Raw genomic sequence first — 26,971 nt, forward strand, 5'->3', positions numbered from 1 at the left:
TTGGAGCCGAATCGGAAGATTCGGAAAGATTCGGAAGAGTAGCCGAATCTCAAGAGATTCAGAAAAGTTCGGAAAAATTCAGAGCGTTGCCATGGTTGCCAGATAACATTAATAAGTGTTTCAACTTTTCGCGATATTAAATTCACTAAATTCTAAAAAGCGCACAAAATATTTTTGTAATATATTATCATATTAATAGGTAAAATGTTCCGCTCTGTTTATACTATTTCGGATGTTTGTCGAGAATGGTAACCAGACATCGCGGGAAAATTGGTTTCGGTTCCGGATGACGACCAAACTAGGCATGCTTGGTACACATGGAAATACGAGCGCATGTTTTCATCTCCCCGGAGGTTCGGCAACAGTCTCTTGTGGTGCAGGTGGGCTCACTGTGGGCGGGTTGACGAGAGTTTCTTGGGCACCAGGAACCTCCGGTGTTGTCGACGGGGTCATGGCAGTCACTGTGATGATGGCAGTGACCACCGCGTCTGCCCTTGCGGCGAAACGCAAGCGTGATAAGTTCCTCGTAGATTTCGTCAGGCTTGGTGTGGCCGCCCCAGCCTGGCAAGATTCGGCGGACGTGCAGCCGGTGCAGCGGCGCATCGATGGAACGAGGCAATGTTTAAGCGAAGATCACTTTCTCATACTCTGGTGTTCCCGGAGACCCCGACCATGCTCGTCCGAGGTTTTCAGCACTCCCCCCGGCAAGAGATTGATGCCGTACGTGCTGTTCGGCAGAAATACATTTCGTGCTCATAACTACGGTCATAGTAGCACACCCCGCACAAGTGAGTACAGTATGTTCGATTCGATTATCTTCAACATGTGTCCACTGTGGTATTGTTATCGGAACATGGGAAACAATCTAAAACTCCTTGCGCCGTACTATTACAGTCTCCTGTACTACATTTGTACCTTTCTGGTTAATGATATCTGAATTAGTTAGTGTTTGTTTCTGAACAATGAAGTTGCATTGGACACCCCTGTGTTGTTTCTTTTTCATTAAATAAGGTTCACGTATATAAAATTGCTGCCGAGAACGGAGAAACCACAGTGCGACGTTTTTCTTCGCCGGTGCCGGTACCCGTTGAAGTTTGGATGAGCAACACTTTTCATCCCTCTCGCGTCTTACGCAGCTTAATGAGACGAATCACTTCCTTGCCTGAATATATTTATTGCGCGTTGCCCCAGATAATGTATAATACACAGCATTTCGCTACATTTTATTTCACGCAGTGCCTATTCTGTGGACCAGACCACAGGATTGTGTTCGGCTTTGTTCTGTGGACCAGACCGCAGAATAAACTTCGGCTTTATTCTGTATACCAGACGACAGGATAAACTTCAACTTTATTCTGTGGATCAGACTGCAAGATAAACTTCAGCTTTATTCTGTGGACCAGGCTACAGGACCGGACGGCGGGCAATAAGTTTTGCGGTACGGTAGGCCACGACCAACTTTATTACGTTCGGCCACTTCACCCGGAGCGCGCCTACGGGGAGCGCTGTCCCCGGATGCGGCATACCTAGTTTCGCGCGTTTGGGAGCAGAACGAAGGCTGAGCTCCCCGCGCGGACGCAAATATTTGGTGAACGACTTACTTTTGCCTCATTCTTTTGATAAAGATTTCCTGAACTGAGAGTGTTTCCATCAGAGGCCCCTAAAAGAGGCATCATGCAAATTAATGTACATTTTCGTTCAGCCTGGGCAAAAAATATAGCCACAACTCTTTTAGAGTTCACTTGAAATTTCCTAAAAACTCAAGGGTTTATGGCACTGAGGGGTTGATAAATATTTAGCATAAATTTTGTGAACCAAGGTTAGTTCTAAGCGTGGTTTTATGTTAATTTGATTGGAAAATAGGTGTTGTCTAGTGAACTACTCAAACTGAATAATATTTACCTTTGCGACTGACGGCCTTTATTTACTCGTCCCGGATCCTTGTGGTGGGAAATTCATCAAAGCTGACTCCCACTGCCTTGCCCCGTTCTGACTTGCAGAACGGTACGCAACAGGGCATTTTCAGGTAAGATCGAACAACCATGTCCGGTGACCATTTTTATTTTGATGAAAAAAACAGGTTTTGCTGGCTTTATGCCCAGAAGAATAAAACCAATCCTTGTTTTCGGAAAAAGATGTTTGTCTTTGCGAAAAAGTGACAGGGCTCAATTCCACGCACAACATAGACAGTGTCCCAGTCCTTTGCTTTCGATTAGTTTCACGTTCGGCAGTTTAGTGTTTGGTGGGGTAACCATCTCTGGCGCCGACTTGATCATGACTTGGTGGGCCGTGGGAGGCTGCACAACGTTGTCTGGTGCTTGACACGACCCCCGATTCAGTTACCAGGCACTCTTGCCATGTCAAGTTGCAGAAAAAATATACCTCGCTGACGTGTATTTCTGGCTCTGGAGCTCGTGTAGTTCGTATTTGTTCTTAAAGTGGCTTGCTGCACCATCACTTATGTAGGTCACATGAGCATACCCACATTGGATTTCACGATTCTCCAAACTGTTGTCTTATTAATTAAGTTACAGATAATCTCATTCAATCGCAATTCTTTCTCCTTTTTTTTATGTATCTTTATCTTCTACGCGTTGTGCGGCCCTCCACGGCGGTGGATCAATTGGCGCGCCTCACAGGTTCAGGTTCTGCCGTGCTCTACTTCCTATATCATGTTACCCAGTGGCGGTCCCAGACATTGGTTGTTTGTGGAATTTCCGAAGGTTGTGGCTTGGTGTTTGAGGCCTTCTACCCATTCACTGTGTATTGGGTGCCAATTCCTGTCAAAATATTCAAGCATCTTGGTGCAACTCGTGTCCTGTAAGTCTTTATAGGTCTCTTGGTATTGTGCTACTTTTTGTGAGTAGCACAATTTCTGCAATATTAGAATGAGCATTCTCATACGAGAATCGATGCCCATCCTCTCTGTGGTTACTTCTCTTTTAAATGTGCGCAGGACATGAAACAAGCATATGGCATTGACTGCACAGGGAAACACAGTCTTCAAGACCTTTTTTTCGACGAAATCTTTATCAGTCATTACCACTTTTGTGCCAGTGGTTGACCCACAGTTTGTGCTGAATCTTGAAAACAACGCTTGTACAGTTGCCTCGTCTTCACGTGCACACAATATCAGAGCCACTACTTCGCTCTCACCATTAGAATCTTCTACAAGGACCACATACAATGGCATCCGTTTGTCGTTTGCCTTGTGTTTGCATCAACAAAAACAACCTCAGGAAAATTCTCATTTGCCCTTTTCATGTCGCTGTCCTGGTAGAAAAGGCCAACCAGTACGTCATCACTGTCTACAAGTATGTCCATAGTGCCACCAGATTCCTGCACGCGTGAAGCAGTGGAGTCAAGCGTTGACCCTTTAACACTATCCTCCTTCATAGTTGTTAAATTATGAAGGTCACGCAGGAGCACCTTCTTCCTGCCGCTGAAAAAGTAACCTTGTACGCATTTCTTATTCGCTTTGAGTGCGAGGACTTTCTTGGCTTCATCTTTCTCCTCTTCATTTTTCTCCTCTTCATCAGCACCTTCCACGCCAAAGGCGTGGAAGGTGCTGATACCACTTCTGCAAGGAACAAGGAAGAATTAAGGAACACACCTATTGCTGCATGAATTTGCCTTGACATTGAGTTCCCGACTCCAGCACACCTGTGTTGGTACTACATAATAATGCTTGCACACATGCATTATTTAGTATGCAATAAAATGCAGCACATTTTATTTATTGCATTTCTTTTCATTCTTTTTCATTGTTTTACTGCTTTTAGAATATTGTACAATATATGTTTTGTTAGTTGAAAATGACACCCGGCCTCCAAAGACGCATACACAAAAGGAGAAGAATTGCACGACACCACACATGCTGGGACTACCACCAGAGTCACAGTGGGCAAAGGAAAACCATGTGTTCATGTGCCATACTAACATAAAAGCAGCACTGGATCACATGTTCCAACTAACCATATTTGTCTAATTAAGGCACCCCTTCCCCCAATAGCGATAGTGAGAATACACTCACACAGTGATTTTGACCGTGTTCTCGCATTCGATAGGCTTTAATCAGTTCTCTCTCAGATTCCGTAGCTAAGTTGCCAATAAGTTGGGCGAGGTGGTGTTGATTCATGGTAGAATAGACGCGGCATTGACGACAACAGAGAATAGAAGACACAGCGCGCAATCCTGTGTTTTCCGTTCTTGGTTGTCGTCAATTCTGCGCCTTTCCCATCATGAAAACTGGTGCAGTGTCATGAACATACCTCACTCAACGTGTGGTTGTGTTCGTCAACCACTTCAGTAGCTTCCAAGCATTTCCCATCTTTGGTGGCAAGGAAGGAAATGTGGGCCGGGCAGTCGATCTTGTATGTCCTGTACAAAACAGATGACAAGGATCTGTTAATTGCCATCTTACCCCCGTGATATAGAAGGACCTTCAAACGCCATGCCCTTTCTCAAGATACCTTTCTGTAATTGTGACTTAGATTCGTAAAAACCTCGGTAAAGCTAATTACAAATTTGTATGCACAATAACTAGTAGCTCACGTTTAACGGGCGCCAGTTGATTCCGACTTGTGCGCTCTTCCGCCGTGTTTACAGCTATAGGTCAAGCTGTAGTAGGCCAGTTTCTCGTCAATAGGACATGCAATGCCTTTCTTCCTGGCAGCATGAATGGTTCGTTACTTGCTAATCCAAAATTCGGCAAAAACTGCGCACTCGTAATCGGCTATTGCCGACTGGAGCTCACCACATGATGAAAACTTTTCTCCAACTTTCATTGCAACAGGACATAAAACCACGTGCACCAGACAGTGAACAGAGTGCAACACGAAGCCGACAGAGCCGTGACAACCAGCGAGCCTTCCAGGGTTGCCAGGTTTTTGAAAGAAAATTCCTCAGAAAATTGCCAAAAGGAGCCAGAAAAGTAGCCACCTTTAACTGAAAGTTTGATTTATAGCCAGAACCATTAAAAATGAGCTGAGCTAAGTTAGCATGACCTACTGTACCGCGAACCTTATCTCCTGCAGTCTGGTTCACAGAATAAAGCCGAAGGTTAACCCGTGGTCTGGTCCACAGAATAAAGCCGAAGTTTATCCTGTGGTCTGGTCCACAGAATAAAGCCGAATATTATCCTGTGGTCTGGTCCACAGAATAGGCACTGCGTTTATTTTACCGATCACCACGAAACTGCGCAGAAACCGAGACCTTGCATTGGTCAGGCCTGCGCCAACCACACCGATCAGCTCAGCTGGACCTGGGCGCATGCCAGGGTTTAGAATAACAGTACAGTACATACCATACATTGAAGTAAACAAGACGGAATCTGGTTATATGCAGTAACAGTACCTAAAAGAAACACAACTGACCGCATTCGCAAGGTTTACGACAAGGTTCACGCTGCCGTCTGCAACTAGCGACGAACCTGACGAATCTCCGAATCTGACGAATATTCGTTGTGGAAAGTTCGGGAATTTCCGAATCTGTCCAAATCCGAATCTCCGGTGATTCGTCCCATCACTAGTTTCGTGTTTGTATGTTCTTCGCAAGTGCCCGGGGCAGCTACAAAACTGATGTGAACACAGAAGTGTGATATGCTGGTTCTCCACTAGAACCTTGCACGCATGAGCGTAAACTTTCATGAGTGCCCGTAGACAGCCACAAGGAAAAGAAAATCTGGAAAGATATCTTCTCTGACAGCAAGCTACAACACAAATTTTCTTTCTTGTGACAAAAAAAAAAAAAAAGAAAAGTGAATTTTTTTTAGAAAAAAAAAAAAAAAGAAAGGAAGCAGCAAGGAGAAATGAAAAACGCCGGAGTCAAGGCGCTTTGCAACCGCCACTTTGACCGGTTACAGTTTTCGTACCTAGAAAATGATGCAACATGTTTTTGCACTTTCTTTTTGCCTGGCCTAAGGAGAGTTGTACCCAGAGTTTTAATGAAATCGAGACCAGGTTTTTTTATTTTGTTTTTTCAATATGGGTATTTTTCGAAAATGTGTTTTTTCAAAATATTATTTTGTTATGTTTATATTTCTATCGGAAGCTCATATTTTTCACGAATAATTTAGATGCCTTGGCCTATATTATGTGGAGCTTTCAAACTCGTTAATGTAATTCATATTGAAGCAGAAGGCCTGAAAGTTAGTGTGTTTGTTGCACCTGGTCTAAAGCTAAAATTTTTTATATATTTTTTATAGTTCATAAGGCACACTATATTTGCATGCAGTTGACTTAAAATTTTTTGTGTTACATGAATCAGGAAACATTTTTGGCTTAACATTCTTAGCCTGCATTCCACAGGACCGCAAAGTTGGCACCTAATGCAGTCCGCGGTGGGAGCGGGGTCGTCGCATAATCTTGAGACATTTTTTTTTCTCATAGTGAAAATGTGGTTTCGAGACAAAAGGTTCAGTTTCGTGCGATTCATTTGAGTGCACATCACATATAAAAAAAAAAACAGAAAAAAATAAAAATATTGAGTGGACCTGCTGGTTCGATCTCTTGTGGAATACCCACTTTGGCCTTGTTACCTATGTGTTGTTGCACAAATGTACCACGCTGCCGACTAAAAGTTGAAGTGCTATAGTAAAAACAAAATGAAATGAATATTTTGCCGGCTGCCAGCCTAGGAGCTGGGGAAAGATATTGCCGACAGTGCCCTCCCTCAAGGGAGGGCACTGCCTACCATCAAGGTATGTTTAAGCCTAAACTTCTAGGCACTCACTGTGTCCCCGTCTTGATTTGACGCGCTGATCTACCTTTGGTAGGAATTGCCACAGAAACAGTGCCACCTTGTCTGGTTTACGGGGCAGAACGAGCTGGGTGCAGGGCTTAGGTTATGTTGCCCCAGTATGGAACATTAGATTTGCTTTCACTACTGTAGCCGCCATCTTCCGTGTTTACACCCGCTTAGTTTTTACAGCATGCCAGTGAGTCCTAAATACACTGCTTTTAGGACTTGTGGATTTCATTCTTCCTGAGGCATTTCAAAAGGACTGGGAACCTACTTTCCTAAAAAAATCGCCCAATGAGTGCAAGCTATGAGGCTCTCGTAGTCTAGACCATTAAATAGGAGTCTGAAGCAGTCGGCATTCCTTTTCCCATGCCATGTTAATATCAAATGCTTTGAGACACCTAAATACTACAGTAATTACCCCTGTTGTTTGCATGATAAAACCGACTGCAATCTTGCATTCTTGCATTTATTTGAGGCAAAAGAAAAACAACTTACAAGAGAAGTTACGGCTACAGTTTGTTCACCTGCAAGCTGAGACTGTGGTGGAAGCTTAGTCCTCATTGGACCAGTCATGCGCCTCTCTTTCGGGACGTCATCACGCCCTCGCCGAGAGACGGAGTTAACATTTTAGCACTTTAACAGTGCCCCCCCCTCCCGCCCCCGCCAAATTGGAGGCAGCCAATTTGTGGCTGCCCCCAAGACTCTTTCGCCCTAGGCGGCCGCCTACTCTGCCATTCGGTAGGTCCGTGCCTGCTCTCGGCCATACCCACGTGCAGAGAGCCAGGTCAGGTGATCAAAGGGAGGCGACTGATTGGTCCGGTGAGCCAGTAGCTCCCACAGCAATCTCAGCTTAGGGGTGAACAGAATATATCAGTGCAGTCTGTCAAATTTTGTTCCTTACCACAGCTTGCTTAGTGGATGGTGTCCCTCCTCTCCTCTCGTTGCGAGCATTTCTTCGTAGAGGCCCACCAGGTCATCCCGGGTTGCTAATAAGCACAAGGAACAATGATTAAAGCTGGTCAAACATTGGTCAAGCTGACTTTTTTAAATACACCATTTGTTGGTCTATTGCAAGTAAAATGCAAATCAATGCACAAGTCTAGCTGGTGATGAAGTAGCCAGCGCCTTGAGCGGGCGCAGCACTGCAGCTTGGCCTAAAGCAACATCTCCAAGATAAGAAGACCTTAGTGCTTTCCTGTGTCACGAGCGAAGGCCACTGCAGGGCTCGGGTTGAACACGAGAGCTGTGTCAGCATCTTCCTGGAACTAGTGTTCTCACTGATAGAACACGAGTTCCAGGGCAAATGCTGACGAAGCTCTCGTGTTCAATTTGTGCCCTGCAGTGGCCTTCGCTCATGATGCAGGAAAGCACAAAGGCGTTCTTATCTAGGAGGTGTTGCCCAATAGCTTACAATGCACTTACGTCCGTCTTGCAAGTCGCGTCAAATGCACCATTGCACGAGGCCTGTCTCTCGTGGGGTCCTTGGAACCAAATGGCAGTGCCACAGTGAAATGAACGGCCTTTGGGAGCGAATGGCGGCATACTCGCTTGTGGCACGTGCTTCTCGCGTTCGAAAACAATGACTGGCAGTACCTGTAAAGGCCCGTTCACGCACTAGCATTTGACTGTCCTCAATCGCACTAAAGACCAAATTTTAAGCATCTTATGACTGCTTACGGCCATCTGCGTAGGCACGCGCCGGTCGTAAGCGATGGAGGGCTTGGTTTTAGCACTGTTAGTCAATGAAATGCTTGTGTGAGAATGCACCTTAAGAGATGCGAAGCATGAATTTTTTGAAAGGGATTTTAGCTTGTCCACGCCGACCGTACATACCTTCAAATTGTACCACTTGAGCAGCATACACCTTTGACGTTCCGGTGGCTCTGCCGGCCTTGTCACTGTCTCGCCAATCAACCTTTACCCAATTTTTTTTAGCCACCTCTTTGTATTTTGGTCATTTGACTCGGAGTGAACGGCAGAATCGTAATTCAAATTAATTCAACAGACTTCAGAGCAAGAGCACCATCATCAAACAAGAAGACCGCGAACTTGTCAGTACTCATGCTGCGGCAACGACGGATGACGGTAAAAGACGGTGAAAATGGCAAACAGGGTAACAACGCTAAAGCGTGCCAACATTGAAAGTCTACCAGTGTTGTCAACCGAGGTTCGGTATTTTCGGCTATCATTAGTTTATCTGGTTTGTATCAACCAACAACGCAAGCGTTGAAACTGTCGACGGCGTACGTTAATATAATTTTAGCAAGCAAGAAAACGAAAATATAAATGAAGTATTCATTTATTCATCACATGTTATATATAGCATTTCAGCCAAATTAATTGTTTAAAAATTTTAAACAACTATATGCTTGAGCTACACTCAATGGCTTGAGCCACTCACATTTTCTAAAAGTCTAAAAGCTCTTAAAGGGTCAATTGTAACTGGCTCTTCATACCTTGATTATTTTTCTTCGCAGTATTTGTATTGTGCCTCCATACTAAAGTTTGTACGTACAGTAGCTTACACTCGTGCTTGCCGCTTCAAGAATGTGATTTAAACAATTTTTACCGTGTGTGACAGGCGTCATACGAGGACACCACGCGACTCAAATACAGGAATATAATCCCGCGCGTTTCACATTCTTGGTTATTTCGTGGTGGCAGAAGCGCTAACAGTTGCCTATGCCTTCAAGATACAAGCGTATCAAAGACGACGTAACTCACCCCAGCGAGTGCCATGGCGCGCTTCTCCGGGTGCCAGTGCTGCGGGAGAACGGCCTTTGGAAGCTCGGCACCCCGTCTAGCTCTCCGAAGGCTGTAGCTATACTTTGATACTTTACGGAGACACCGATACACTTGCTAGCGGAAAGGGGTCTCCGTCAACAAGCAGAAAGGCTCACTCGCGTCGCACATTACCGTGTTTACGTTAGAGGGGCTCATGTCAACATGCGACCGCCGTAGACTGGGACGCATATTGGTGCTTCGTATGCTCCCAGGGTAAATCCTTTTGCATCAAACGAAGTAACGTACACTTCGACGTATTTCCGGTCTCTTTTTTTCGTATGCCGCGTCCTCGTTCACAAACAAGCAGTGGATTTATGCGCGCTGCATATTGTTAACGTGCGGGCGATACACACCCTAGCAACTGCACTCGCGCCTGATTGGCTGGCTCGTGGAGAGAGACGTTGCTGTGGTCAACAAAAGCAGCGGTTTCAAAAGGTTTCCAAAGTGGATAGGCGTAGCGCAGAGTAAGATGTTTGCCTCAAACGCAAGCAGACACAAGTTCAATCCCCAATGTGTGTTCTCTTTCTTTTTTTTTTGAACATTTTGTTTTGTTGAGGCATTGGCAATATTTACGACATTTCGTCGACAAACGAAAGTTGTCGACGAAACGCGCTAGAAATACACCTCCCGCAAGGAGCCATCCTCCAATCAGAGTGCGGCGAAGTGACGTCACGGCACCGACCTGCACGGAGAGCTAACGGCTTCCCCCCTTCCCTCCCCCCCCTCCCCCCCCCCTCCGTATTTACTTTTTTATGGTGCCTTGGCTTTCCTGCAAAGTTTTTTTTATCACACCTTAAAGGCCGACCTACAAAACCATTTTCCGCGGGAGAAGAGGTTTCCTTCTTGCCACCCAGAAAGGAGGAAACCCCTTCTCCTTTCCACGGAGACTAGCTTCCGGACCCGCCGTTTTCAGGGGAGGAGGAGGAAGGAGTGCGAGAGGGGAGGGAGCGAAGGTCGTTGGGGAGCACTTTCCTACCCTGCGGAAAATGGTTCCGTAAGTCGGCCTTTAAGCGTGACGGTATTCGCATAAAAGCCAGCCCATAAACAGATTTTGTGCGGAAATAAACTCTGTGCAATGGTTTTCTTGTGTTAAAGTCAGCATTCAAGATGCCAATTTCTTGCCATAGCTCATAGATGAAACACTCGATCATACATGCATTGCACCAAAAACCTAGCGGTTGAATCAACTAGCATGTCCAATCGCCGTGCCAGTTCAAAACACAGGTTACGACACTGCCAAGGCTGCGCGTTCACATTTCAGTCGTCATGTAAACTGAGCACTTTCACAAAAAGCTGGTGACATAAACAAAACGGGCTGACCAAGGAGCTTCAGAACACCGAGCGTGGCCATCGACGACAGGCCCATCTGCACGGATACACTCTAGTCGAAGTGGTCGAATGGGTAGGCTAATGGCTGTACACTTTATAATGGGCGGTAGCTTCCGCCATCTATCCGAGAAACTAAAACACAATTATGATTCCTTTCTTCGCCCTTCTAAGCCAATTTCTTTTCTGCCCAAGGTTGCCTTTGTGTATCCCTAGAAGCATAGAGTGCACTCTGAGTAGAGGCTCTGCACTCTTCAAATATATTCTTGAGGCACTTCCTCATTCCGCTGTATATTTAAAGTGCCCAGTATATGCATTCCTGATTACTGCTAACAACATACTTTAAATACTCTAAAGCTATGTACACATATTTTGAGTGCAATTAATATACACTAATAGCGAACATACTTTAAGCATATTTCCAAAATATATTGATTAACAAGGGGCTGATATTATTATTGTAATTTTGTGGAATTTAGATTCTTACTTGCCTATAGTGCGCTAGAAATATATGAATTATATTTTTAATATGCTGTTTTTTTGGCTAAGGTTTGGTTGTGGCCCAGATAACGGAAAGGCATTCCTTCTTGGTCATTGCATAATTGCTCTTGGCTTTGGAGAGCGTCCGACTGGCATAGGCAATTACTCATTGCGTGTCGTCCTCTAATTAAACCAACACTGCGCCAAGTCCTGTATTGCATGCGTCCTTGTGAATTTCGGTCTCTGCAAATTGCAACTTACTGCAAGCTCTGGTAATATCTGCAAGAACTTGCACTTCAACGTAAAGATCTAAGAAAGAATTGCAAGGTTATGTCATGTAATGGGTATTAGTTCAGAATAATTACTTGCAATACAATAAAAAAATGCGGAGGTGTACTGTGAGATGTGTTTAATCCAGGCGTGGCAGCAATTGCCGACAGAACCGCTATCTGGCATATTGCCCTCGCTGTCAGAGGCATTGACTATAAATACTCGGCCACCACCGTGCCAAACGCAGCACTGTCATCTCGTGCTGGTGCCTCCATGCACTCTGTCAGCCTGGGAAGCACTGTCGTCCTTTGTTCCATGAGGGACAGCTCTGCCCTATCCTCCCTCCTTTTTCTTTGCTGAATGTGCTGATGCTGATTCTCTCAGCCAAGGAGGGGCCTGTCCCAGAGGTGGCTCCAGGGCTTGGTGCAGGGCTCTGTCCAGGGCTGAGCACACATTCCGGGCTCCTCGCCAGAATCTTGCAGCTGCATGCCAACAGTCACTAGAAACCTCTACTCGATTCTGCCATAAATGCAGCCGTGTCTTCAACAATGGCCTTTGAAGCTTGCGATATAAAACATACTTCGATACAGGTGCAAATTTGCAACTGTTTTGACACCTCCTTCATGGTTTTCTTCTTTCTGGTGCCCCCACGGTACAGTTAAGCATACAGGTATAATAACAAAAGTATAAGGCAGCAAAGACATGGTAATAAGGCTGGAAGCTGTGGTCCGTTGCAACCTAAGAACGGAGGGCGAGGGTAATACGGGCCTGGGAGGAGGAAGCAGACGGAACGCTAAAGAGAAGGAGGTTTTACCCTCTCTTCTCCAGCGTTCCGTCTGCTTCCTCCTTTCCGGCCCGTCTTACCCTCGCCCTTCGTTCTTAGGTTGCAACGGACTATAGTTACCGTTTGACACACCAAACTTATAAAGCGTCCAAAAATAATTGGTTGACTGTAATCACTGCAGTTGAGATGTTTTGTGTTTATCTATTTGAACCTTCATCTCTGGTTTTAGTATGTGAAATGTTCCTGCTCTCATTTATGCAGTACCACAGTCATGCATGATTGGAAAATTTTGATAGCATAACAAAATATAGCACACTAACCCTGCCCAGTTGTACATCCGCAAAGTTGGCGCTGAAGCTACCTATCCCTGCTCAAATGATCTCTTCATCCAGGAAGCGCAAGGCAGGGAAAAACTTCCATTTCCCGCTGTACGCTTCTTCAGCTGCCTGGCCACTTTTTGTCTTTAAAATCTTCTTTTCTTCGTCTCCGTAGGTGGTTCTTTTGTTTTGAAGAAAGCCTTTCAGGAGATCTGTGCACAATATAAATAATAGTAATAAAAAAAAAACAGTCGTCGGAGCTGGGAGAACACAACCCGCACTATTTCTGTGAAAGCTGCGACACTAGCAATTTGATTAAATCTATAACCTCGTAATTAATACGGAACTTTAGTGAAATATGCCTCCTCGATACTCATTCGTTACCGGTGTGAGCACCTGGACCAAAAACTCGCACTGCAGAACCGCAGGCCTACCTAAGCCACGGCTGATAGATCTGCGTGCACGCTCTCGTCACTTGCCGGAACTCGAGTCCGACCCCCGGCTGTTTGTTCTGGATGAGTATAGTAACAGCGTGTGGTTAGGTAGTCTTTAGGGTGTGGTGCACGTCAGAAGAGCTTACTGCACTGGTCAAAATGCTTCCCCTCGAACCCAGCAGATTGAGTTCCTGCTGTCTAAACATGGAAACAACAAATTTGACTACATTCAAGCGTCTTGTGAGGTTGTGATCGTGTTTTAAACGTCGGCAGCCACAAACCACATATATGCTCTGAACAAAGACGTCGCTCACCCACTGTGTCCGGTTCAATTGCCGGGAAACATGCGAACATTTCTTCGGCAATCTTCTCCCATATTGATGCCTTGAAGTTTGTTTTTAAATAGAGTTTGCTGCTTATGTCCCACAGTGCAAGAAACTCCTCGACAGAACTAAAAAAAAAAAACGTGGCCTCGTCATTCAACTTTGCCATTTCACATGGTACTACAGTTGAATCTGCAATAACGAAACCGTTGGGGGGAGTTTTGTTATTGCAAAAATGGGCAAATAAGCACACCTATTATTTTCCAGAACCAAAATATAACGAAAAAAGTTGCTTATTTTGTTCTGCTTCATCTTTCTGTGCATGAGCTTCACGACCCGGGCCTCGCACCTTGATAAGCTTTAAAAGGCTCATGCTACCCTGCCCCCTCAAAGTTAAAAACAGAATAAAAGAGGAACTCCGTATAAGTAGTTTGGTCACTACTCGTCGTATAATTTTGAAACTTTCTTGCCTTCGTGTTGACCCTCTTGTCCTCTCTTTAATATGTGACTTTCCCTTTTCTCACAATCAATTTACAGTGGCCAAGAACCATATGTCGTACTGTACTAATGTTGCATCGTGTTCCACGGGGGCTGCTGCTGGATCCATTACTGTTCCATATTTTTAATAGCAATTTACATAATTTAAATAATTTTAGTATTTGTCTCTTCACTGATGATGTGTGTTCTATATTGCAAAATTACTCCGTCTAATGACCTTCTGGGTCTTCGGTGTGACCTCGAGCTAATTGATGCATGGTTTGTCTAATGGCCTACGTGATTAAATATGTCAAAATGGGAAGTACTTCACTTCGATGGGAAACATGTTAACATCACATCTTTCATATTCTATTGGCTCTGGACTATTCAGCACTGTTTCACCGCGCTGTAACAGTGTCAGTGTAACACTGACTATATCGGCTTAATTTGGAATGACCACATGGAAACAATCACAGAACAGGCCGATTAGTTCAGAGTTTTGATGTACCCTTGGATGCATCAAAATAAATATGAAGCCAAACTCTCTCATCTCTGTAAAATAGCATACGGGGCCTATGTTTGACTGGAATAGGAATATGCAGCAGTAATTTGGAGATTTGATCAAATTTATTTCATTATTTGTTGCGAGTCAGTTTAAAATCGCACGGTCAGACTCATTCTCAATGACTATTACCGACCAACCAGTGTCACTGTTCTTTCTAAAAGGCCATCTGAGTCCAACTTGTTGAGCGAACACTATACAGGAAGTTCATCCAGTGGAATAAGCAGCTTGCCCAGGGTTAAAAAATATTTCTGCAGTTCATATGTACACAGTATGTAATTGGCATGACCTGCGAAGAACGAGTGCAGTATGTTCAAAAATAGACTGCACTTGGAAGAAAAAACGTCTTGAAGCAAAACATTCCAGAACCGGTGGAACACACCAGCTCTGCAATGTCCTTCTTCAAGTTTTTTCAGGGCAGTCTATTTTTGAGTAGGTGCAGGCAGGATACAGGATACGTTGAAATGCGAACAGGAGTTTTGATATAAAAGAACAGACACCTGAAAGAGAGGCCAACAATACAGAGCGCTATAGAAGGATATGCACTTGGGGTAGTTGGTGAAACATAGAGGATGAAAGCACTAAAAAACAACAGACATGTGCAGAGGCATCAGAACAGGGGGGACTCCAGCCCCCCCACCTCCCCCCCTCCTCCTCCCCCCCAGGAATTTCAGGAAATTATAGTTAGGGCTCCGTGTTTTCGGATAAATCCGAAAAACTCCGAAAAACACCCGCCAGTAAAATTTTGGTCAATTCGGATTTATCCGATAAACTCCGAATGTTAATGGGGCGATGCGCCCCCCCCCCCCCCTCAAGAAAAAAGCAAAAAAAAAAAAAAAAACCTTTTTTTTTACAATTTGTTTAGCACGGAGTCAATGGTCCCGGGAAAAATGGCACCATCATTATCTTTCAAATCTCAGACCGTTGTCAGAAGGGGTCTTGCCGCTTGTCTTGTCGAGGTTGATTCAGGGCAACAGGTCATTGTACATTCGGGTCACGACAAAAGCCACTCTTTCGGTTTCCAGTTTGGGCCATATGATTTAGAGAAAGGAAAGGGTATGTTTCTGGGGGTAACAGTGAAAGCTGTGGACCATAGAGATTGTATGAAATAGGGAAGAGGGGCAGTCGAAACTATCTATTACATCCTTACCACTCCACCTCGCGCGGCCGCGGGATAGATTGATGGGATGACTACGAGCTTTCTTGCGGCTACCTCTGGAAGTTTATTGATTTTAAGGCATCGAAGTGTATCGAAGGCACACATGTGTGCGACTTATGTCGTGGCACGAATTAATAGTGCCAATGGTAATGACACGAACGCCAAATTCAACTGAAGACATATTAATTGATACAAGCGCGTTTTATTTTTTATTTGGCATACATTTACATCCCATTAATATTTACATGTTTATTTTCAATAGGAAACACTGTGAAATTAAACTCCGAATTTTGGAGAATAGACCCTTTCCGAAATTCAGTCTGGCCACTTTGATCACTATCATGACCATCTGAAAAATGGCATTTGTGCCATACCAATGGCGGCTTCCTATTTACTGATGAAGGAACATGTTGAAGATACTTCTAAGCTGAGGATTCGAGGCCTATACATTCTAGACGTTAGCACGTTGCGAAACCGGAATTGACTGCAAGCGCTGCGCAAGTGTTCCTTTCTCTAATTCGAGCCCAGTGAACCTGTTAGTGGCACAAAATCGACTTCGAAACCCCTTGACTTATATAACTTTATCAAGGCGTCTGTCTGAGTTGGCGCTTCGTTCTGACTGGTTGCATCGTTGTGGGAACTGACACTGAAAGAGATGATCCAGAAAAACCTCTATAGCAAAAAGTTTACTCTCGTCTGCCGTTGATATGCAAAAGTGACGGTGCCCGATAAAATACTGCAGGCTATGGGTTCATTGCCGCCATTCGTGTGGCAAAAGTTAAACCGCCATTTTAGCCACCAGATGGCACTGAATTTCGGAAAGGGTCTATTGGCAATCGAACAAATGTAAACTCCGATAAACTCCGAACCTTCGGCAAAAAATAAACTCCGAAAAACACCCTCCGATTTTGACGAAAAATAAACTCCGAAAACACGGAGCCCTAGTTATAGTAAACAATGCGGGAGAGGGGGGCGGAGTTGAGCTCAGCCCCTGTCGCCCCTCTACTTTTCAAACACTTCTGACGCTACTGGACATGTGAAAGAGAGACCATCAACACATAGCTCTTTGTTTCACTTGTTCATAGCTCTTTAGCGCTTTGGTCTTCCAACTCTAAGTCACCAGCTATACCAAGCGCACAACTTTCTGCAAAACAAAAATTCCCGTGATTTGGGGCAGATGCTGTGGTACCTGGAGATCGCCTAGGAACTCACAAAATGTGCAGTGGGGAAGGTATGCTTCTCCCGCACCCACTGCACATTGTTGTAAGTTCCCAGGCAACATGATGCACCGGGTGACCCAGAATGTATGAAACTAACACACTGCACTGCTCATTTTTCAATTCACCGTGATAGTAGATGGTTTGTAATGTATGCTGCTTGGCACAGTTAGCATGATCACTGCGGATATTTTTTTCTTTTTGCTGATCAAGCTTTATCGCTTTAGTCTGAACACTTACCACACTGCTAATATTAGCAAATGCTAAGAAGGACTTAAAAACAAAAAAGTCAGCAGACATTTCTTTATGTTAACTGTGTTGCAGTTAACATGAAAATGTTAACTGCAGCACAAAATGAAAATGTTAACTGCAATGCGGAAATCACTGCTCTTACGGATTGTTCTGGCGTGGGGAAGTATGCAGTGACTGGGTAGTCTTGGTTGTTTATTGCCAACCCTGGGAGGCTCTGATAGGCGTTTTCTCGTTCTTTCACGGGGGTGCTGATCGTGAAGGTATTGTTGTATGGGTTGATCTGCAATCTGTCGTTCGTGAAGGTTTCTTGAGGCGAGAGGTTGAGCTGCTCGCAGATCGCTTTGAACAACTGTCCCGGGATAGTCGTGCAAAGGTTTAAGTTACTTGGCCTGACTACGACCTTGCGATTGTCTTCTGGTAGGCGTCAGAAGCGTGGTCTTCTACGTCCGGTTGACAGTTTGTTATGATTGGTGACAAGTGAGGACTTGCCTGTCTGTTGGGCAGACCGGCGGTGATTGATCCGGCCTGCGACTGCGTTAGGCATAGCCATTCCTCTTTTTTCCGGATGCGGGTTTGGCGTGCTCCTTCGTATTTTCCGCCAATGATACTCCATCCCTCTTTGGAGAGGACTGCAGGGGTGCATCGGCCAATGTTGCGAGTGACCTGACCTGAGCCTGATGGAAGGACCCGTCGGGACGAGAAAAGCAAAACAAAAACAACAACAATACTTTCAACAATGCTCAGGAAGAACCAGTTGATACAGAGCACTGAGAAGAAATTGCCTTACCTGTGTTACTGGCATGTTCGCTGGAGATCCCCACGACATACACAAATTCGAATGATGCTGCGTGTGATTTGCGCGAGGGACGGTGGCGCGCGGAGGCTACAGGCCTCCCTCGCTGAAGCTTTGAACAAGCTGTGGCGCCCTCTCTTTGGGGAGTACAAGCTCACCTGATTGGGCCTCGCACTAGTTATGACACATTTGATGAGCGGAGAAGTGGTTGGGAGGGCCAAGTGGGCAAGGGTTGCACGCCTCTTGTGCAACCCTTACCCCTCCTGATGCCAATCTTTCCAATTTTGAATAAATCCGGGACAGCGTTGATCGCGCAAGCCCGCGCCAATATTTAAAGGTCTTTATCAAGTTACCACACGTCATCAAGCAGAGGTAAGGACGAATAAATATGCGAAAGAGTCCAAAATGGGATGAACAACTCATGAGAGGAGATGTGTTTCAAACAGTAATGAAGAGATTATGGAAAGCCACTTGATTTATAAGTTTCAAAAATAAATGTATTATCAACGACCTGAACCCTTTATTGCGCAAGCCAATCCTTGTGCAGACACGGGAATGGATCCAGCAGCCGCGCGATGCCAGAAAGCGGCTGCTGGAACGAATCCAGCATACGACCCCTCGATCTCCACAGACTGAGCGGCCTCGGACCTTCAGCTTATGGGAAAAAGCGTTCGGTCGCGCTGGCTTCCTCAATCTCGCGGATTGAGCATGCCCGCGTCAACGAGGGAAGACACCTGGACGTCTCAAGGTCGTTGTTGCGCTCGCAGCTAGCCGCTCATTTCGCTGTTTTTGAGGATTATCCCCACAGAAAAAGCCAACACAAAACGAGCCCCTGCCGTCACGTGATTTTTGGGAGAGGGTGAAAAGAGGAGGGCGCGAGGGCCATTTTCCTGCCTTGCGGAAAATGGTTTCGTTGGTCGGTCTTTAAGTTCTTTTTCAGTGGACACTTTTGCACCCTTCGGGATGCGGTTATTCATTATCGTCCCTGTGCCGGCAATGCCCATCTCCACAAGCTTATCGAGCAGTGCCGCAGAGGTGAAATACCTGTCAAAGAACAGCTTGGTTCCTGGAGCGAGTGTGCCTGTAAGCCTGAGCATAGCTGACTCTCCAATTCCAGAACTGCCTGGGTATAGGGTGGATTTTTTGCCTTGGTATATTTCGAAGTCAAGAATCGGGCCGCTTGGTGTCGCAAGTACAAAATTCTTAAGCCCTTCGGGGTTTGGTTTCTGTGGCACAAACTGCCTGAGCTGTGTTCTTCCGCTAAATGGTATCATTTGTTCATCAATACTTAGACACTCCTCGCGGGGAAGCTTCTGGCAACCTTTCAATACAGACGACCCAAGAGGTCTGATCCGCCAAAGCCTGTCTTGCTCTTTTACCTGCACGCTTACTTCCAGGTCATTCACAACCTTTAGTCGAGATCGCAGTGGAAATTCCTAGACATCCTGTTCGCAATGGAAGTCACCCTCGTGCTATTCTGCCAGTACATCTTGATTTGTGGGTAGTCTAGGCAGGACATTGAAACCGAAATTCCCAAAAATACTTTCAACTCCTCCACAGATCTGTCAAGACTTTTCCCGGTCTCAGTGACATGTTTCATGTTCATTGCCAGGACCATACTTTCGAAAACTTCATCAGTGATGTGCTGCTGGATGTATTCATTGGGAGCCCAGGAAGCACGTCCTTGCTGGCCGTCAGTGACAGCCATCCAAGATGAAATCTGCCATCCAAGACGAAATTGGCCTGCATAAAAAAAGGAAGAGTAAAATAAGTACTGCTTTTGGTACAATTCTCGGGAAAGGCATGTAAAAATGCAAACATGTGATGTCTTGATCCTGTGGGGTTATCCCCGTCCAGCTCCCCCCACCCCGAGTGACACAACACCACTCTTGATATAAACATTTAATCACTCACATTGATAAGTTCTCCGTTGGTTGCACCTCACGGTATTCCCACGTCCGTCCCCTCTGCCGTCCGTCGCACCACTCCCCTTGCACCACTCACGCGACCCCCCCTCGACCCTCCGAGCACCGCCGGTCTTTCCCTCGCACCCCTCTTTTCCCGGCGCCAGGCCGACGGGTTCTTCATCCCGACATGGGTGTCCTGCCGGCTCCCTATCCACGCCGTCCAGGCCCTTGGGGGTCGGGCTCCCTTGAAGGGGGGCCGAGGACGTCTGCCGCCGCCACCAGCCGGCCACGATAAGCTTCGATCGGCTACCGAGGGTGCCTGCGGCTCAACCTTGAGCCGCCCTAATCCGCAGGCGTCTTGTAACAATCAGGCGGCGGCAGAGCGGGCCCCCACAATCCTTACCCTCGACCGGCTTCCCATGACGGCATCCGTTTGGCTCTGCACGAGGTGGAAGGTTCTTCGTCATCGCTGGCATCATCCTTGTCTGAACTATAGTCAGTTACAGGTTAAGAAAAAAGCTGCACATCAATATGTATTCATCCGCCGTCAACTTACCGCCAATCGCGCCCGAGCGTCCTCGTGACGTCACGGCCTCTGCGGACCAATCCTGATTTTTTTCTGGACGAAAGCTTCCAACATGGCAACCTGGACCTAGCAACAGGACACCAGCATTTTTCAGCGAATATGCTGGTCTTGCCACGGTATTTTACTAACGCGAGGGCCATGCCGCGAAGTCTCAACGATAACGACTTGAGTTCGCAGTAGCTTTTGTGCGACGACGTGATGATCCGGCGATGGTATCGCCATCGGAAAGTTCGAAGCGGACGCAAGGCTTAGCATCGCTGGGCCGCTCGTCTGACGTCGTCTTCTTTTTTTCCTCTCGTTGGAGGTCTGCGTTCCCTGCCTCGAGTCGCCTGTCAATACAGTGCCGGTATCGCCGTTTTTCTTCCCTGTGGACTCTGTGGGGCGAGATGAAAATGCAGCGCTCATCATCCAGTGATAACAACAGTATGTATGAGCGAGATTAGCAGCACGAGTGAACCGCCGGCACCCCCAGCACCGGGTTCCTTTGCTAGGCATTGCCTGCGCCCTTGCTTGCAACGGTGGATAAATAAACGAAGTGTAACTACTGAAACGACGTTGTACGGCGTCATTCACTCAGTTGTGAACCGTGGAACTCCTGCCAAGTTTTCGTCGCTATCAATCAAATGGTAAGTGACGATTGCTATAGCGGCCTCCTTTGCACCTTCGATTGCATGTAGGGAGGATAAAACCAGTGGTATGCACGATACCTACCTTTTCCCAGTGTCGTTTGAACTGACATTCTTTGTGTTAACGCTCATCCGAGAGAGCTATAAAACATTAACAGTACTAAAAGAAACGAGCTATAGAAGTAAACAGACAAAGTGCAAAGCTTGTTAAATAGCGCGAATCTTGGCAAGTGAAAGTTAGCTCTCCCCATTTCTAACACGAGTCGCTGTTCTCGTAATGCTCGGCATTACGAGAATGTAAACCATAAAACTCGGCATGATAGTAGGAGACTGAGGTTGTAGGCAAGCCCTATAAGCTCAGCCTCCCTATTGCACCACACAATTTGTGAATTGGGGTGATATCCATACAGATATCAATACGGACTCTCCGTTTCCGTTCTAACTGCGCTTACCACAGGCGGTGACCCAGTTGGTCGAGGTGCATGGAGGAACTCCAAGCTCTAAGTTGCACCTTCTGAGCCTTTGGGCCAGCCGATTCGAGGAAGTGGAACAGTGCTGAGGGATTGGAAACTCTATGCTGCTCACTTACGGCCCAGTGGAATATGTAAGGCAGACCTTAAAGACCTCAAAAAGCCTTGACCAGTGCAATGAGGTAATGAAGCACAACATCACGTCAACAACATGAGACACGGGAGACGTGTACGACACGCATCCGATTTTACAGCATATGAGTGGTCCTTAAAAGGACCGTTTTGTTTTTAGGGTTGATCCCCCTTGATGTTGACATCACGGGTCGTCGAGGGGCCCCACACTGGACATGTCACTCTCAGAAGAAGTGTCACCTTCATTAAGAGCGATGACGATTGGCTCGATGTGAGCACTTGTCGTTCCTCCTTGTTTGAAGCTTTCTTCCACTTCGACGACATGCCTCACAGCGTTGCACCAGTTACTAGCCGTGACCTGCTCAGCTTCTTCTTTGAGGAGTCTCTCAACGTCGCCAATCTTGAACATTGTGTTTCGGGCTGCGACACGATTCTTGATCTGTGCCCAGATGAGTTCAATTGGGTTGAACTCACAGTGGTAGGGTGGAAGCCTGACCACTGTGCAACCAGCCCTTTCTGCAGCAGTGTCCACACGGTACTTCACGTACTGCGGCTTGACCGACGACACAATCTCAAGGAGCTGCCTCTTCAGCATCTTGGCGTCCCAAGCAATACCTTTCGACGTGAGCCAGCCCTGGATGAGGTCCTTCCGGGAACTGGTCGTCGGCACCGCCTCTAACCGCCGGGAATGGTACGGGGCATTGTCCATTACGATGACACTCCCTGTCGGCAGTTTTTGGAGGACATCGTCGAACCACTTTTCGAACCGAGGGCCGTCCATTTCCTCGTGGTAGTCGCCGTTTTTTTTGCCGCGGAAGACGTCCAGGCACCCAGGGACAAATCCATTTTCGCTGCCGATATGCGTAACGATGAGGCGCTGGCCTTTCCCCGACGGCTGCTTCAGGCCCGTTGTGAGACCTCGCATGAAGGCGTCGTGGGACGAGGTCACAGTGCTGTCCACCCACACCGTCGAGGCACTGTGCCCGGCCGTCACCCACATCTCGTCGAGGTAAAAAATCTGGCGGCCCTCTTGCCTGTGACGCGTGATGTCCCGCAAGTACGTCTGCTGCCAAGCGACGATGTCGTCTCGCTCGACCATGAGCGAGTTTCGAGCCCTCCTTTCTCGCCTGAAGCCGATGTCAAGAAGGAGACGACGCACGGTCCACGCCTGCAGCGAGGGGAGTTCTGGGCTTGTGTGGAACTCGGCTGCTATCTTTTCAACCGTGGGCATCTCGTTCCGGCGAAAAAACCGATGCACACACGATCTTAAGGCACACAGCACGAGTTCACCGTACTTGGCAGTATGCCGCTTCTTGCCTGCATTTGTTGGGCGCTTCCGAGAGGGTGACGCGAGTTGCCCATCATTCACACTTGCCTCCTTCTTGATTGCAAGCACACTGGACACGCTGACACCTGCCAGTTTGCTGACTGCCTTGCAGGCCTCAATCACGTCGAGGTCGGGCTCCGTATGCCGCATCCGAACGTACATGTTCAGAAGGAGCTCTCGTTGGCCGCTGTTCAAGATGTGGCCGCTCTTGTGCTTCTTGAACCAGCGTTTTGGCGTAGACGGTAGGTCTCTCGACCAAGAAGAATCCGAAGAATCACTTTCCGCAGCTTCCTCGTTGGGATCCATGACGGAAAACATGTGGAACACACAACCGGAGAACGACTTTCCAAATCGCGAATTCGTCGAAACCGGAAACGCAAAAGATTTTCTATTCAACAAATCAACCAAACATACACTATTCATCTATGAAGTATATAAAACTAAGAAAAATAAGGTAATTTGCATTAGTTACGAAATAATAATGTCCTTTCTTTTTTTTTAGTTTTTCAAAAAAGTCTGGTTCTCGACTACCGAAACCGAAACCACTGGAAGACAGAGGTTCAGACAGCTATTTAGACAGGAAGTCAGTTAGAAGGCGGAACATTAGACATGACCCCTGTCCATTAATACTGAACCCGTGCGTGGACAATAACGTATCTCAACTTCTTTAAGTATCGTGAATAAACTAAATTATTTATGTATTGGCCTAGAAGACGTTTCTTTGAGAGGGATAAAACGGCGTTGCTAGGGAGCTATTTTCTTTGACGGCGTAGGCATTTCAAGCGGCGCTTTACGCTTGTGGGCGGAGCTCCAGCTTTTTTCTTAACCTGTAACCGACTATAGGTGTATCAGGCAAAGCTGGTGCAGAAAAAGTGGCATCTGCCATATCGTCATCACTGTCTGAGAAATCCAAATCCGACGTCTTGCCCCGTGCAATTCTTTCGAGGATTTCAGCAGCGGTTGCATCACTGATGCGCGGTCTGGCTCCTAAGTAAAATAAAACAATATAAAACTGAGTAATGATGAAAAGCAAGTGGCCTCCCTTCTTGAGGCGCTGCTCGCCGTAGACCGTGGCAAGTTTCTTGGCCTTATTTTTTACAGAAAGAACTACGCTTTGTAATTTTACGAGAAAAAACTGACCTGTGAATTCGCCTTTGAGAAAAAGTTTAGATTGCTACGTGCAGGCGTCGATTTTTACGGTCCATTTAAGATCGAGCCTGGTGACTTGAACCACCCTATATATCTACATGTGTAGGTTAGCCTGTATGTTTTAAAATAAGCGATCAAAATGGAAACGGATTGTAATACCAGCGAAATAATTTCCTTATCACACAAGTTCGTCAGAAATCAGTGATCACCGAAAGATGTGCCACTTAGATTGCAGTATTCTTCCATAAACTTGTACTCTGCTGACCGATTGAAAACCTTCAGTTTCAGGTTGCAGAGCGGCCGGTTTAGATCCTTCCCTTCATCGTGCAGCTTGAGGATATGTTCCCTGGTGTTGCGGAGGGAGTTCCATCTTCTTGTGTTCGATCGTTGAAGGTGCTCACCACAATGACTCTTTATTAAGCGAACTGCAACGTTTGACTACCCCTGCCAGCTCCACAGCACTGGACACTTTTCAAACACTAATTTCGTGACTTGAAAGTACTGGGCATCGATCGCAGCAGCAGTGGCATCTGCAGTCGCCGCCAAGTTTGATGTGTGCACTGCGCTCCTAATGTGCGGAGGTAGCGCACACTCGAATTCGTCAGATGCGTCAAGAATGTCTGCGAGTTCTGATGGTGTCACCTCACTTTTGTTGTGTGCTTCGTTGGTCTCAATTTTGCAAAAAACCCTGAAATGTAAAAAAAAAAAGTTAAAATGCAAATGTTAATGTAAACAGAGTAAGGAATAGCATAACTTTAGATTATCAGGCACTCGGTTTTTAAAAATTTACCTGAATGCTTTTACAAAGTTAGACCAATTGTCCTTAACCTGTAGAGACAACTGGCACCCATGTTGGGCGCCAGTTGTGTGGGTCGCTCTATTAAACTGCTGCCCAATCAATCCCTGCCTGGTCTGCCCTCCCAAGAAGTCACACGTTAAAGGAGATGTGTGAAAATGTTTTACCGTTCCTGGTGCTTTCACTTGACCGTGCCCCGGTCCGGATCTCGGGGTCGCCCAGTCGTCCAGGTGTTGCTGCATTGCGGCCATTCTCTCTCGTGCCTCGTCTCGGACTGCCCGTGCCCACCTCACGAGTGCCGGTGCAAACATGACCGGTGCATCCCATGCAAACAAATTTATAATTTTGATAGGACTGCTGACCGGACGATAGGTCCATGCCCTGGTGATGGGCTCACGGTGAGGGGAGAAGGAACAACACAGACTCCTTTTTTTTTTTAAACACGAAAATGGTTTACTGAAAATTCGATAGACATAAAACAAAACAAACAAAGCTCCCGAAAGCAAAGCAGAACGGACCGCCCCACAGAGGAAGCGCTCAGGCGCGGCTTATCTTAAATGATAATATCTATACATGAAAACACAGCGCTCATTCAAAGAATGTTTTCTGCAATTAAGTTCTTGCACTCAAAGAAGAAAAGAAAACAATTAAAAGGGGAATTAACTATACAAAGTAATATGGGGTGAGTGGCGCGAACCTGAGTCCGGTGGGTGATGGGAATGACGCGGCCTCTTGTGATGCCGACCGAACCTGTGAGGTCGATGTGTGCTTGGGTGCTGTCGGCGTGGCTCCTCGGCACAAGCACTCACCCACAAATGCACACACACTTGGGCGTCCAAAGCAGCGCTTGGACCAGGGAGCCCAAACTCCTCTCGCGCTCAGCCTTCCGTCGCTACCGCAGTCCCGCCCAAACTTCGCGTTGCGTTCACCCCCCGGCCAAGTCTTTGCGCATACTGCCTCGACTCGGCTCGGAACCAAGTTGCGGTCCTCACTTTCCAAATTCCAGAGGCAGACCCCACTCTCCCTCGCCCCCCCAAAAAATTGTTTTTCTGCAGTTGCAACAACAAAATACATATAGAAAAAAACACACGTCACACTGGCAAGCCCTGCAGTGAACCTACCCCAGCTAATTATAAAGCATACCCCCACTCGCAGATCTGGAAGCTATTTCCAACATTCCGGGAAGCGAGGCGGCTCATCGCTACCAACTAACAACCTCACGAGAAACGTCTTCGGGACGAGGGGGGCCAGGGGGCCAGGGGGCCAGGGGGCCATAAAACAGAAAGCGGGCAAGGCCCAAACCCTCCCGCTCAACCAGCGAGGGGGCCAGGGGGGTTATAAAAAAAAAAAAAGTGGACGGTGCCCGAACCCTGCCGCTCCACTCGCGGGGCAAGGGAGCGTCCGACGACCGGATGCGCTCCTTCGCGAAAACTTTAAAAAAAGATTTAAAAAATAGTCAAATTCTGTGACAAACATCAAAGACAGTGCCCTCACCAGCTTGTACATCATGCGACCGATAACACGCTGAAATGTGAGCCCAGCTGTTTTTCTGAAGAATGCATGGATTAACCCACAAGTCAACAACGCCAATAAGGCTTTTGTAACAACATGATGGCATTTTTTGACGTCGAACCATAGCATATGGCGAAAGAATCTAGAAGCTTTACCTATCCTTTCCGATAACGCATTCACAAACTTGTGCGCGTCGACAGCGACGCTGTCTCGCCAGCAGAGCAAATCGTATGTGTTCGCCGTTGTAGCATGCACGCTGCCCTCATCGGTGTCGATGAACGTCCGCTACTCAGGGTATGTGGGGACTGTTGCGTACAAACATGAGCCAGAGCTTCCGGTTACTAAAATGGGTATTTTCGGAAACAATGCACAATTTAGAAACGGATCGCTCGTATGTATGCTCATTCGAAATTGGGAGCACCCTACTTCGGATTGAGTCGCCACATTTACTTTGCAGGCACGCCGCCACTTTTTCACTGTATATCATGTCTCAAAAATTACATTGAGTGCAAGCGAAGGCATGGGTTTGAGAGTGTGGTTTTGG

General features: G+C 46.6%; 1 protein-coding gene and 1 pseudogene across 1 annotated transcript; both read right to left on the reverse strand.

The window, feature by feature from the left end:
• Nucleotides 1–2,094: 2,094 nt before the first annotated feature.
• On the reverse strand, nucleotides 2,095–17,931 carry LOC121838476 (annotated as a pseudogene).
• Nucleotides 17,932–21,827: 3,896 nt separating this feature from the next.
• LOC120838135 lies at nucleotides 21,828–22,643 on the reverse strand. The gene has a single exon (XM_040207895.2). It carries the CDS (start codon nucleotides 22,641–22,643, stop codon nucleotides 21,828–21,830), a length of 816 nt encoding a protein of 271 aa, XP_040063829.2.
• Nucleotides 22,644–26,971: the final 4,328 nt, after the last annotated feature.

The sequence above is a fragment of the Ixodes scapularis genome, unplaced genomic scaffold (assembly GCF_016920785.2).
Source record: "Ixodes scapularis isolate PalLabHiFi unplaced genomic scaffold, ASM1692078v2 PGA_scaffold6__148_contigs__length_123643588, whole genome shotgun sequence".
Lineage (NCBI taxonomy): Eukaryota > Metazoa > Arthropoda > Arachnida > Ixodida > Ixodidae > Ixodes > Ixodes scapularis.